Source organism: Brassica oleracea, chromosome C5, assembly GCF_000695525.1.
Source record: "Brassica oleracea var. oleracea cultivar TO1000 chromosome C5, BOL, whole genome shotgun sequence".
NCBI lineage: Eukaryota > Viridiplantae > Streptophyta > Magnoliopsida > Brassicales > Brassicaceae > Brassica > Brassica oleracea.
This window is the reverse complement of record NC_027752.1, coordinates 18,818,569-18,833,268: the sequence shown is the minus strand read 5'-3', so window position 1 is coordinate 18,833,268 and position 14,700 is coordinate 18,818,569. Positions and strand designations below refer to the sequence as shown.

At 35.1% G+C, this 14,700-nt stretch overlaps 3 protein-coding genes across 3 annotated transcripts; 1 reads left to right on the top strand and 2 right to left on the bottom strand.

Annotated features, from left to right (window-relative positions):
• The first annotated feature begins 5,060 nt into the window (after positions 1 to 5,060).
• On the top strand, positions 5,061 to 6,398 carry LOC106343415. The gene is made up of 3 exons (XM_013782617.1): positions 5,061 to 5,317; positions 5,600 to 6,054; positions 6,142 to 6,398. Exons 1-3 carry the CDS (start codon positions 5,230 to 5,232, stop codon positions 6,229 to 6,231), a joined length of 633 nt encoding a protein of 210 aa, XP_013638071.1. The 5' UTR covers positions 5,061 to 5,229; the 3' UTR covers positions 6,232 to 6,398.
• Positions 6,399 to 6,480: 82 nt separating this feature from the next.
• On the bottom strand, positions 6,481 to 8,267 carry LOC106343416. Its single transcript, XM_013782618.1, has 4 exons — positions 8,046 to 8,267; positions 7,684 to 7,903; positions 7,543 to 7,588; positions 6,481 to 7,451 (listed from the first exon to the last, which is right to left on the bottom strand). Exons 1-4 carry the CDS (start codon positions 8,170 to 8,172, stop codon positions 7,365 to 7,367), a joined length of 480 nt encoding a protein of 159 aa, XP_013638072.1. The 5' UTR covers positions 8,173 to 8,267; the 3' UTR covers positions 6,481 to 7,364.
• Positions 8,268 to 8,669: 402 nt separating this feature from the next.
• On the bottom strand, positions 8,670 to 9,325 carry LOC106343417 (auxin-responsive protein SAUR64). Its single transcript, XM_013782619.1, has one exon. It carries the CDS (start codon positions 9,209 to 9,211, stop codon positions 8,786 to 8,788), a length of 426 nt encoding a protein of 141 aa, XP_013638073.1. The 5' UTR covers positions 9,212 to 9,325; the 3' UTR covers positions 8,670 to 8,785.
• Between the last annotated feature and the right edge of the window lie 5,375 nt (positions 9,326 to 14,700).

Below are 14,700 nucleotides of genomic sequence, written 5' to 3'. Positions count from 1 at the left end.
ATTATTTTAAAACTCATAAAATACAAACCGAAAAATTAAAGAGAATGGTAACAATTTATGGCCCGCCTCATTCTGTTATGTGGACCACATTCACCACTCATAGCCACAAACCGTACTTAAGCCGTACCGCACTAACCAATCTGCTTGTTCCGCACCACCTCACCTGATGTTACCATTCAGAGCCTATATTAAGAAAAAACGCACATCTTACTACAACTGAGAAAAATAGGTGTGGTATTTGCCTCTTTGGTGCGGTATTCAAGTTTCTTTTTCTTTTTATTTTTTTCCAAAATAATTTAGATTAATTTTGTTAGCTGATTTTAGTATATAAATTTGACATTAATACATCTTATAGCATACTCAAAATAGACTTTAAACATATTTACAAATAAAAACTTTAAAAATATGCAAGGATCTAAATAAATGTATAATTTTCACATATTTACTTAATTGTCTTTACAATATATCTATAAGAATTTTTAAATTTTTTAGAAATTATTAAATAAATTTAATAATAAAAAATTATTTGTAACTTTTAATTATATTTTCAAATATTGATACTTAACAAAATTCCCATAAAAATCACCCAAAATGCGTGAATACATGAACAAATTTTATATTTTTATCAATTTTATTTGTACCGCAATACATTTTATTTTGTGCGCTTTTTGTGTGGGCTTTTGGTTTGGATTATTAAATATTATTATTATCTATTTAAATATTTTAAAAAATTTAAAAAATAATTATGATATATCACTAAGCAAAAAATTAATTTTTAAATGTATTAAGATATTTATTTTGTATCTTTTTTATCAAAACCTCACTACTTTGACTAGCAAATCCACATTTATCCTGCAAACCGCATGAACCGCAGTTGGACTGTACCACACTTTAATTCTGCACCGCTTATAGTATCAATACCGCAGTTACCATTCGGAATAATGTTCGGATAATAGCCTTTTGTTCATTTGAAATAAAAATAATAATTTTAGCTCATATTAGTTGTCTTATGTTTGTTTTTTCCAAATTGAACTAATTTTATAATACGGTTTTGAGATGAGTTGAAGAAGTTATAACTACTACTATACCAAAAGGCAATGCTATGATACTATAATAATTCGCCAGCTAAAATTATTTATTAATGGCTAAATAATAGATTATATACCAATATTTAGTTTTAAAATATGTTTCATTAGATTTGACGGATAATTTAATTGTTATACATAATTAGATATATGTTAGCTGTCTGACAATAAATTTGAATGAACAATCCGAAAATAAATTGTTATGTATAATTAGATTTTTCGATAATTATATTGTTTTATGTTATTAAATATGTTAGCCGTATAACAATTAATCTTAAAGTCTAATTCAAAGAAGATTATAACCATCAATTATTTTTGGTTTATTACGATGCACCAAGAAATTATTGTTGCCGTCTAACTCAATTTACATTACAATTTCCTTATTTATGATTTGTGTAAATGAAATGATATCCGTCTATGTATTGGTTTTGTCAACTGGTCTTGGCATATACTTATAATATCTGGCTAAAATCTGTACTACCTCGAAAAATGTAAATATCCATCCAAGAAGAGCATTCACTATCAAAACAATCACTGTCATCCGCTTCCTTTTTGTCACGGTAACTTGCTTGCAAAAATAAAGCAGTGTGAGACATAATAGAATGTCAAATAGTGAACTTACATAAGCTACAAAATCTAATGAAAACAAAAAATCAAACCTTCCTAAAATCCGTTGCAAATGGTTGACAATTTTCGTTTAGCTGAGAAGAGACTACAACTGATCCTGCAAAACACATCACAACACAAGTCAGAGTCACTTGAAAAATAACTATATATTGTTCTTGAAAATAGGTTTACTTAGATGGTTGTCTTACCACTAACATGTGCATTAACGGTCACATATAAGGTAGACGCCCCTGTGACGATAAATTCTGAGTTATCTGTTAGAGGAGACTGAAAAAATTACCAACATAAAAAAAAAATTTGCCAGCAGAAAAATGGAAGATTAGGATTGCGGCTTATAGGATTTTGAAAACTTTATTATGTTTCTCTGTTGTAGAATTAGCATCCGGTACAATTAGCGGGTCAGCTAGAGTTAATATCAAGGGGCAAACACAAACTGGTATAACAAAGAAAACTCATTTCTTGGAATGTCAGACACCACACCATTACATCAAAACTGTCATAAAAAATCTACTAAAGTAAGAAAACAATCAAGTAAGAAAATACAGAACAATCAAATTAAAGAGTCGGCAGAAAAGGATACAATCCATAGTGTTCATTTTAGTGGACATTACCAATCTTGAAGATGCAAATTTTTGTTCTTTCTCTCTTGCTTCGATGATGCTTAATCTTCTACCTTTTTCATGCTTCCCTACGAGCTTCTCCGTCAACGAATGGAGCCAAGCCTGTACATCTGGGGCAGAGATTGAGGAGCGTGAATATACGCGCCACCGTCAGTTCGAGGAAGAGGAGGGAGAAGGTATGAGTTTTTTAACCATAAAATTCATTTAACCTATTGAAAATCAGTAGTATGACACAACAATTGCAAAGTATCGAGATAGATGTAGGAAGAGAGAGTTCAGTTTTGTAGAGATACAAGGGTTTTGAAAATTAAAACAAGTATAGTAAAAGAAAGAAATTGAGTTGTAATACAAAATTATTAATATCTTTGACAAGGAAATATGAAAATTCTATCTAGAATTGGATATCCATGGGGTGCTTGCACATCGTTTCCCTCCATTATAGATTTATAGGTAGTTACGACATGAACTATTGTTTGAGATCTGAGAACAACAAATGTATATGGGAAGAGAAAAGACTAAAAGTTCATATGGTTAATTGCAAGTGGGTTTGGAAGAAAGAAAATGATGGAGAGAGAGGAAATTCTCTCTTTTCCTCTTATCCATAAAAAATCATTCAGAGGGAAGATATGGATTTCAGAGAGAGTGTTCTTCGTCTTTTGCCGGAAGGAATCAACGGGACGGTTGATGAGTTTCTTCATCGATTCACCGGATTCTCATCGGCTTATAACTCCCGGTTGTCGGGCTTCGACTCTGGAAACTGGTGGCTTGTTTAGCACCATGTTTGCCGGTACTATCACTAGCAAATCATTGTGGCTCTCTGATGATTTAGTCTAGTTCTTACCGGATTTATATTCGGTTTTGTTTGTTTATTTTTTTCTTTTGGTTTGACCTCGATTCTCTGTTTTTTTATTCAATTGTGTTACGTTTATCAATTAGATAGCTTTATCCTATTCCCGTTTTACGGGTTCTTCATCTTCAGGCTTATTTTTATCTTTAAAAATGATATGGGCTGAATTAGATGGATTTAATCTATCTCTGAAGTTATCATGTTCGTGATACAAGTGGATTCAAGCTTTGAGTCGATGGTTCGGAATGACTTAACCGTTCTGGAATTGGTTATCCGATTTGCCTTGGTCCCTGTCGATTTCCGGTATCAGAAAATCATAGCGTCGGGTTTCAGGCCGGTGGAGAAAGGAGAAGGTCCTCTATGCCGTGTGTCTTTACTTTCGTAGCAGCCCTACACATGGACATGATCTAGCTTGGACTTTGTCCTTTTCTCCTTTTGGGTTTTTAAAGTTTGGGAAAAAAAAAAAAAAAAAAAAAAAAAAAAAAAAAAAAAAAAAAAAAAAAAAAAAAAAAAAAAAAAAATGATGGAAAAGAAATTTAAAATTCAAAAAATTAAAAAATTAAAAAAGAAAAATAGAGGAAGCAAGAGAAGAATTGATGTGTAGATGATGAGTTTTCTGTTTAATTTAAGCAATAAAGATAGCAGGGTTATTGCTAGGCCTGAGACTTTTATCTGAGATCCGGATTCGATCCGAGATTCGATCCGGATCCGATCCGAAAATCCGGATATCCGGAGGGGCCGAATCCGGATCCGGATAGTAAAATGTTGGATCCGTCAAAGCCGGATCCGGATCCGGATATCTTAATTTTTAAGTCCGGATATCCGGATCCGTAAGTTTTATTAATAACTATTTCAAAAATAGTAATATCTATATATAAAAATTAATTTATTTCATATATTTTCATTTTTATAATAGTATATATATATATATATAATTATTTCATGTAAATTTTGTAATATTATACATAGAAATAATTAAAAACATTATATATATTTTTTTTCAAAAAATTATTGTTAATATTTTTTTATATATTAGTATATTTTATTTATTTTAAGGATCCAAATCCGGATCCGGATATCCGCCGGATATTACAATTTTTAGAAGGATATCCGACACCCGGATATCCGAGAACCCCAGATCCGGATAAGGATAGTAAAATTATGGATCCGCAGGGTAAGGATCCGGATCCGGATACTTTAAAATTTCCCGGATACCCGATCCGTCTCAGGCCTAGTTATTGCAACTCAGAAAAACAGTAAATAATAGTTAAAATGTGTATATAACTAAATACAATATAATGTATGTGTTGAGAGTCTTGAAATAAATTGCGTGGAAATATTTATTTATTTAATTACGAATAAAGAGAAAAACTTTAATGCTTGGTGATATGATTAGTGAAATAAAAAATGCAATTCTCTCAAATAGTTTTTTTAGTTTTTGTCACAAAGATAGTTCTAAAAAAAGAAAATGACCAAAATAATCTTTTTCTATTTTGAAAATTTTAAATTTTTATTTTTTAAAATTTGAAACCATATCCCCAAAACTCCACTACTTAACCCTAAACTCTAAGTCTATATTAGTTAATCATAGTGTAAAAATATATTTTTAACCTTTAATAAAACTCTTTTTAGTCATTTTTCTCATTGAAATCTATTTTTGTGACAAAAACTTAAAAATGTTTATGTTAGAGAATTTCTCAAATAAAAATGTGGAGATGTTGTTACAGTTAAATACCATAAATTAAAACTTTTATTTTAATGGGCATGTTAAATGAATAATAGGAACCAAGAAAAAAGAGTTAGAAAAAGAGAGAAAAAAGAGTTAAGCAAAAACAAATTAAAATAAGAAGACTCTCTCTCTCTCGTTATCTAATTTCCTCTACTGGAGATTCCGCGGACTTTTACCAACGTGGAGAGAAAAAAAAAAAACGCAGTCCACACACACACTGTAGCGAGCGAGATAGAGAGAGAGAGAGAAGAGAAAAACAAACTCTGAGGCTCAAAGTTCTGAGGGCGAGAGAAATCCTCCCATCGTTTCGATCGATCGATCATGCCTCCCGGTGCGAAGAAGAGAAAGGCGCTGAAGAAAAAGCAGCAACAGGAATCGATTGGAACAAGTACGAAGGATAATCTCCACGGTACATTTCTTCCTCCCCCTCGCTCGGGTTGTTTAGCTTCGGGATTCGCTGCTGCTAGGTCGATAGATTTGTCGTGAATGGTGTTGACGCCTGATTTTACTATAGTTCATCGAGGATAATTAATTAACCTTTTCATGATTCTTCAAGTTCATAACGAATTGAAGAGCATTTGTAACAAGTGCTAATCGTCCTTTCTCATTTTTCCAGTAGTTTATGGAAGAGAAAGTATTATTTGTTAACCTTTTGAATGTAACAAAAAAAAAATATATATATATATAACAGGAAATGATGAACATGGAAGCCAAGATGATAGGGAAAGTGATAGCACTTTGAGTTCCCCTGGTTCTCAAGGGAATGATGAATTTGGTGTCACAAAAGATCCATCTGCTGAGGCTACATCATCCGCTTTGGTGGTGAAGGAGACTGCTAAAGATATATCAGATGTTACTCAGGGTCTAGGACCCAAAAGTGGAAACGTAGCTCCTCTGGATCCTTGTGTTAAAGAGATCGCTCCTGCTGTCGATTCTGTCTCCAAAGTAGTGGTTTTTGAAAATACTGAGACCTCAACACACTCACATTTGGTCAAACAGACGTCTGATGAAGAGAAAAAGTATCCATCTACGGGACTGGGAAAGGATAATGGTAAGGTGGCTACTCTTCCAGGGTCTGCTGCTGGAACATGCAGAAAAATAGAGTGTGTAGGAGAATCTGAAGCTCCACTATCCGCTGAGGAAAAGGTAGCATCTCTTTTTCTTCTTCTTTCATCTTGTACATGTGAGTTCCTCTCTCCTTTCAATTGACTGAATCTCCTGTCACGTGTGCAGCGTCTTTTGTTGCCTGGTCCACAAGCCCTCCGAACTTCTTGGTTAAGTTGCTGCGGTTTGTTTGATGCTATGACAGGATCTGACAGATAAACACATGTTAGTCTCGGTTTATGATTCTTGCTAACATGTACTTTTCCTGGTTGAGGTTCTTAATTACAATGATCTTCCATGACCTGCAATGTATCCTGTGTTTATAATATATGATTTCCTTGGAGGCTTGGACTCATTAATATTTTACAGAAACTACTTCACTTTCATCTTCTAAGTGGTCTAGTAAGAGGGTTCACGGAGTTAGAATCTTGGATTGTGAGTGGCTCTTAAGTAGATTGTTTATCAAATTATCCACTTTAAAAACTTTCTCCGAGAGGCTTTTCCAATTATTTCATTGTTGTTCTTGTTATTATTCTATATTTGTTACTGAAATTGTGTAGAACTAATGTCCAATGCCAAGCTATTTAAAACACACAACTCGTGCTTAGTCAAGTTAACACCAAGAAGTCTACATCTATAGATTATAGTGTGGCAGGAATCTGAAGTTCATATGCCAATGCAATTCTTAATAGCTATTAGCTACTTTAATGTTATTTGTTTGGATTGTCACAAAATCTTGTAGAAATAGCAGTTAGCGTAAACTCATCTCCTAACATTTTCCCACCAGTAAAAGGATCAGATTCTTCTAGTTTCTCTCCACTCTCTCGGAAATCAAATCCTTTTGTTGTGTATCTTTGGCAACATTGCCTATTATGTTATAACCCGTGTCATTAACATGTATTCTCTGCTTGAGCTGCTGACGAGCAGGAGTTAGATAAGGCTGGACGCTTATTATGACAGCCAAAGCTCAAAGACAACTGAAAAAGCAGAACTTACGGTGGTCCGTACTCTTTGTACATTATCTTTGATAGATAATAATGTGGGCGGCTTTTAGCAACATAGCTCTATTTTTATCAGTTCCCACAATTGTCGTTTATATCCTGTGTATTTCATTAGACACATGTAGAAGTGCGATCCATTTCAAGCCTCAAAGTTTGATTTTATTCCATGAACACAAAGTGATACACACACACAAATCAAGATCTGATCCTTTTGTACAGAAAGAATGCATGAATTTAACTTAAGCTTTACTTCAACTTCCTATGAAAATATCATCAGACAAACAAACATTCCCACACTCAATCCCTAGTTTGACTTGAAAAGTAGAAAGAAACCCGAAAGAACATTATTTCTTAAGTAGGTTTCTTCACGCCGTGAACAGCAGCGATGTAAAGAAGCTGTGTGACAGAGAGTATGATCAAGAACGCCTCCATGGTTCTCTGCAAAGAAAAGGAGACGAACATGAAGCCAATACTTGTGTGTGTTTCCAAAACTGAATGACTATAAGAATTGACTAGAGAAAATTCTAACCAGTTTTGCATTTCGCACTTGAAACTCGATTTCTTTCCAGGCGAATCTGTTAATAAATGATGATTAGTCTTACCATCGATGTCTCAAAACATGATGTGTGTTGCTTGTGAAACGGGAGATATTAATAAAATGTATATTTACCCCATGGCAAGGACTGTGAGGGTCCATGCAATAGTTGCGGCCATGGCTGCAGCTGGTAAGCTTCCCACGGTCCACGAACGAATGTGTGTAAGGCCAGAGATTGTGGAAGCTCCACCAACTACTCCCGCAAGCAACGCGAATGTCACAAAGAAACCTGTTGCAGCGTTTCCCATAGGAAAATAAATTGGGGCGAAATGTGCTGGAAGATTGAAATCAGGGCCTGCTCAAGTTTGTTTCACAACTAATGTTAGAAGTTAAAGAACAACAAAAAAAAATTATTAACGTCAAAAGCTAACAAATTCGATAAAAGTTAATGGATAAGCAACCAATGATGACTGGAGGTGAGTCTGAAGTGTTCTTACCAATTTCGAATCCACGGTCGATGGCTCGGTTCATGGCCCATCCTCCAATCCCTAGAACAATCACATACATGCAGAAATTGAGTACAAGAAGTAGAGAGGCCACAGGCTTCATTTGCTCACCCGCCATTTTCCCTTTCCAAAAATACTACAAAAGTGGAAGAAAGGAAGAAGAGAAGAAACAAGAACGAGAAAAAGTAGATTTGTTCTTGTGTTTGGGACAAAACATATGAAGCTACTTTATATACTAACTTGCTTTGTTCTTTTCTTGTTTAGGGTGCTGGTAATAGAAGAAAGGTTTACTAGAGAGTTGGAAAGTTGGTAGCTTGAAGTTCAAGGCAATTCTTATAATAACCCAAAGATTCTTGGCTTTGCTCTTTGTACATGTAGAAAGTGTATGCCCAATTTTTTTAAGAGATTTTCTTACAGAAGACAAAAGGTAGATTCTTTTGCAGCTCAATGTCTCCTCACTATTTGCTTTTTATCCAACTGAGACATGGTACTTATTCTTAAACAATGCTCAATGATCTTCTAATATCCGCATAGCATTTTAGTATCTATTCCTTGTTTTATTTAGTTTACAAGTGAAACCCAAAACTTGGAGTAACTAAAAACCATTTCTGAGCATAATGAAAATTTAGGTAGATTTTAGTAAAGAAGGGTATATAGTAGTTTTTGTGGTGTATTAAGTATACAAAATAATCTGAAGCTTTACAAAAGTATCTATCTTCTCTTAGGAAACTCTAAAATACAAGCAATTGTTGAGTATTTGGTTCTTGTTGTTGCAAAGAGCATTGTGAAGAACACTTAGCACTAGAGATTGACATTAGCAGAGCCTTTTCTGTGTCTTCATCCATTCGTAGTTGGACCAATTTAATTAGATACTCCAAGAAAACCGAGTCGAATGGCAAGGTGATTGGTCCTTCCGTAGGGAGGCCGAACTCTTCTTCAGATATCTTCAAGAGCTCTTGGAAAATAGAGTTGCTCAGGTAACTTAAAGGAAAAGCAAAGCGGGTTTTATCTATCGTGTAAACAACAAAACAGCCCTTCTCTGCAGCAATTGAGATAGTAGCAGCACTTGATTTTTGAAATGAGATCCTTTTCCTGTGGAGGGCTGCTCTTTGTTGCCATTTCTTGGCCATCTTCATGAGCTTCTTTGTGTTCATCATTAGTTTTAAGGAAAATATGTTTTAAGAAAGGAACGAAGAAAAAAAGATTTTTAGTTTCTTGTGGAGCTCTCAGAATGCAAGTTATGATTGATGAAGAATGCAATAATAGGCTTGTTGCATTATATATAAGGAGAAACTACTAGAGTTTAGATGAACTTATCAAGAGCAACCAAAGCAGACATAAACGCATGCTTCTTGTCTAAAGGGTCCCAAGTTAGTAATCAACTAAACAACTTGTGGACCAAAACATCTAGTGAGAAACACAACCATGTGCGTGTGGATCTTGTATGAAAACATTGAATATATCAATATTTTGATGCAAAGACTCGTGAAAGTAAACGAAATATGTAGCACTTGTAGGTCGTCTGACTTTCTATGAGAAGTTCAAACCTCTAGAAAACTTAGTTGTTATGGTAGGTTTCTTGAGTGTCACAGTCACAGATACCCATCAAGGAATGTAGGTGCAGCTTCCTAAGAGTTTTGTAAAAAAAGTTGAAAATTTTACTTACAATGAAGTTTTATGCAACTCATATATTACCATTGTCTTGATTATGAATCTATAAAAAGCTAGGAGATAAATTTTACTTACATTGAGTTTAATGAAACTCATATGTTACCATTGTCTTGATTATGAATCTATCAAAGGCTACGAGATAAAATTTTCTTTTGGTATTATTTGCAAGTTGTGATGGATGAAGAACGGTATAAGCTTTTGTTTCATTACGTAGAAAGATGAGACTAAGACAAATTTGGAGGAGAAAGCCAAACTAGACACAAACACATGCCTCTCTAGTTCTTGTCTGTTGGTCATAACTCATAAGGGTCACCAGTAGGTAATTAATTAATATTTGCAAATCAACAAGTGGATTAAAACACACACATATATGGTGAGAAGACATGACCATGTGGGCATAAATAATTAAGACATGCGAAAATGAAAGGAAGATGTAGAAATTGTTAGTCCTTTGATGTACAAATTACAAAGACATGTTGAAGGTGAAAGAGAATTTCAGAATACCGGTTAAATTAAAGTGAACCGAATTGAACCGGTACGTGGTCAGCCGCTAAAGCATAAAATGGCAAAGCCATAAGCTTAGAGACTCGACAGCCTCAAAACAAAAACCCTAACATATTAGAGCATGAACATCAAAGGTTCATGGGAGAAGCTCTCACACATCCAAAAAAAAAGAAAAATATTATAATAATAGAATCTGATGAACTCGTCTCGCAGGAGTGCTTTCGGATGAACCCGTTTCAAAACTGTTTCGCGGGCTCCACGTCACGTGGCAGTCTGCTATTGGTCCGCGTATTTTTTTTTTAAATGAAACGAAAAAAATTTAAAAAAAAAATAAAAACTATTAAAGTTGTGAACTCTCCGGTTCATTGATGCGCATGCTCTTACATTGTAGGACAGTTTTAAGTTTATTATATCAAATAAGGCAGTTTATTCTGCTAACACACTTTTTTCTAACATCTTCATTCTCATTTAATTAACTAGTCATATTCTAACTAACACGCTGAGTAACTGATTGTTTGTATTAGCGGGAACACTCCTTCACCGCATATCTCTCTTCCACATCGACGGCCCACATGGTTTCTGAATTTAATGACAAGACTTATATCTGTATTTTTTTCAACCATTGGATTTTCTTTTTCTCTTTTGAGATCTACAGTCCAGATTGCATTTTCTTACAAAGTCAATCTCATCTTCTTCTTCTATGTTTTTTTTTTCACGGTGTTTTGAAAAAAGAAAAACTTCATCTCCCACTGATTACTGCTTCTGAAATGAGGTTTGTTCTCAAATTCACACTAAACCCAATTAGCTCACCAATTATCTAACTCCCCACATTTTTTTCGTAGGTTCTCCATGGCTGACCATTGCATGGTTATTCCGGGAAAATGGACCTCCGTCGTCTGTCTCTGGAATTTTGTTATCGATACGAAGAAGATGCAAGGATTGTTCTGGTTCGTGCTGGGATGCCTTTGCTTGAATGACAAAACAATGTCTCGAAGGAGTTCTTCACTTTTTACGGACCTGCCTCCTCCGTCTGTCTTAAGTTATTGGCCGCCTAACACGAAAGAGCTCGCCATTGAGCTTACAACACCACCGGTTATTCTGACCGACGATGGGGCGGTTATTCTGACCAACCAAACCCACCAGTGCACCACTGACAATGCCTTCGACCATACTGTTTGTCTGTCTGGTGAAGATAATACATATTGGAAGAAAGACCTAGATTTTCTTGGTGTACACCAGACATAAAGTCCACATGTACACTCTAGAGCGGGATCCAAACGTACTCCGAGAGAAAATCCGTCAACGCCATACGCACGTGTACATCCCCGAACAACGTACACAAGTACACCTGGAGGTTCTTCACACACGCCCAGTTCTGGTGTACACTCCGGATCAGCTTCCACACACACACGAAGGGGAGAAGCGTCACCACGTACTCCGCAACGAAATCACGGTTCTGCTCACCAACCTGATCATGCTATCAAGTCAAGGGAGTTTTTGGACATCCCTACAAAGTTGCCTTAGACAATAAAGTCCGTTCATGCCTTAGACAATAAAGTCTGTTTTTGGATTATATCTATGTTTTAAACAAGAGTGTTTAATTCGAAACATGTAATGGTTGTTTGAAAGACGCTAAGTTTATTCACTATCCAGTTATATCTATCAGAACATTTTTATTCACCAATCCCATTATATGTCCCGACACATGTACATGTGTACACATATATACATGTGTACACATTTAAACATTCTTTATAGATGTTTACGCTTCATTTAACCATGTGCAGCGTCGCTACATGTACACCAACAATCTACCCACAAGTACAAAACTACAATATGTACACATGTATACATTCAATACCAATATTCCCTTGTTAAGAACCTTATTTCCATTTCTTACAATGTATATAAACATGTAGCCAACATGTACAAAATTACAATATGTACACATATACACATATTCAATCCCAATATTCCTTTGTTAAGAACCTTATTTCCATTTTTAACACTGTATATAAACAATTTTTCGAACATGTACACATATATACTGCCAATGTACCTTGTTAAGAACCACTTCTCACATTTTTCTGCGTTGAACAGAACATGGTGGCATCATGTACACAACAAACCACCTTTCACAAGTACACTTGTCCTCTTTGTTTTCTTGCATTTTTCCACGTTGAACTCACTTGTGTAAGCAAAATGTACACTTAATTACCTTTCTTTGCGAACTTATCCACATCTACACGTTAAATTGAATTATTCAAATGAATGCAAAAATGCATCCACCTCTTCAAGTTTACACCAATATTCCTTTGTTAAGAATCTTATTTCAATTTTTTTTTAAATGTTTATAAACATTTTTCAAATATGTTCAAAATTACAATATGTACACACGTACATATATACAATATGTACACATGTACACATATTCATCATGTTATGTCACATGTACACATACAATATGTACACATGTACATGTACACAATATGTACACAACTTTTCCCATCAAAAGTCTTCGTACCGAAATCTTGAAGAGACTACCAAACCAGGACCCCATTAACTTCTCCATCTCAGGCGTGCCATCAAGTTTGTTCCTCACCCACAACAGATTGTCAATGGTCGAGTACATATGCACCCTCTCGCATGGACACCGATCAGTCGCGAAAAGCTTCTCCGATAGCGCTGCTTTAACATCCTCCACCTCTACTGTTTCTGAAAACCCAATAAAAAAACCACAAACAACACCGTCTGATATCTATTTTCCACGGCTGATGTATTTATATATAAGTCCACAAACAACAACAACAGCCAATCGTCTATCACCTCGAATCGAAACTCACCGTCTGATATCTCTTTTCCACGGCTGCTGCGCTTCTTCGCCATCTTCTTTCGAAATCGTGCCTTCGTCGCTATCTTCTTCTCCGTCGCCTCTCGGGTTTCCCCTTTTCACCTCGGTAAAAGCAACAAAAAGTAAGAAATATAATTTTTTTACGTCCGATTAATTAACACGATCTCTAAAACTGTTGTAGGGGCCCACTCCGAATTTTAAATTTCAAAAGCGTAACCAGAAATAAAAAAAAACATCTTTACCAAACTACCCCATCGGTTACCCTTTATCAGGGGCAAGTTCAGACTTTTCACACATAAACTGCCTCAGTAGCCACAACTGCCCATCCGTGTAATTAAAACATGGAAACTGCTCTGCAATGTTAATAACTCTATAACTAAACTCTTTTCTTTGTCTTAATAATCTGTGTGTGTCTATGGCTTTCAACGAAAGTGATGATAAGGAATTGTTGCCCCAGTCTTATTTGCATTCATTGCGGTGGATGCAGCATGGTGATTGACTACGTCTGTCTGATTCTCAATTATCAAAGACATGGAATTGTATGTTTCATGTTCCTGATTGTTGGATTTGGTCTATTGATATGATTGCTTAAACAGCATAAATGTTTTGTGACACCCAGTCTAATCTGCTTCGGCAAGAATGAGTGATTTGCCATGTCCTCTGATCCTATAATTTCAGTAATAGAATTGTGTTTATTATTTGCAAAAATATGTTTTTTTATGTGTGTTAAAATCTGAGGAATGAGGATATGATTATTATAACCATACGTCTGCAAATCTGAACTACAGTGTAGATTAATATACATGCTCTACCATCTGACCTCTTTTCTAACTATCTTTTGTTTTTTGAGTTTTCAAACCCTTCTTTTAATTTGGTTTGCTGCAATCAGTGATGAATAAAATCGTCTGTATTTAATGACAATCCTGTGATTATTCAACATTAGATCACCATCTTTCGGCTGAGATTGCAGTTTACTCTTCAAATGTTTTATTCCTTTGGTATCCGATGTTCAAAGTTTACATATGTAGTTTAGTTGTACCTTTCATTTTTCAGAGGCGGCAGAAATTGCCTTTACCTGTTTATATCATCCTCCTCTATGGATTCTTTTAGTTCTAACCTAATTGATTCTTGTGTATTTCGTATCACTCGTCCTTTATATTGTTCGTGTGCAGGGTAGTGACATAATTCATTCTAATTGTCTGAGATGGTCTCTTGGACTGGAAGTGGTTTTGCATTTGGATACGTTCATAGTCTTTTTGAGAGACCTCACGCTGTTGGCGTTTTCTGAGTGTTTTGAGATAGCCTCGTTTCCGTAGATTAATTTACTAACGTCATTGTTGAACCACAACGACGAAACTGTTTGACTCAAGAACCAGAATCAAACACACAAACTCGATGATACACTCTCTAACAAACTCGACGTAAGTAAGTAAGAAAGTTGAGTTTGTAGAATAATAAAGATAGGGAGAAGAATGCGGAAAAGATCGAATATGGACATAAGAAATTGTTTACCCAGTGGTTAACCTAGAATGGTTTACGTCCACTGGGGCCTGGCAAGAGGCAATCCTCTATAATCTCAAGTACAAAGAATATAGAACCTCTCTTTCTCTCACAACCAAA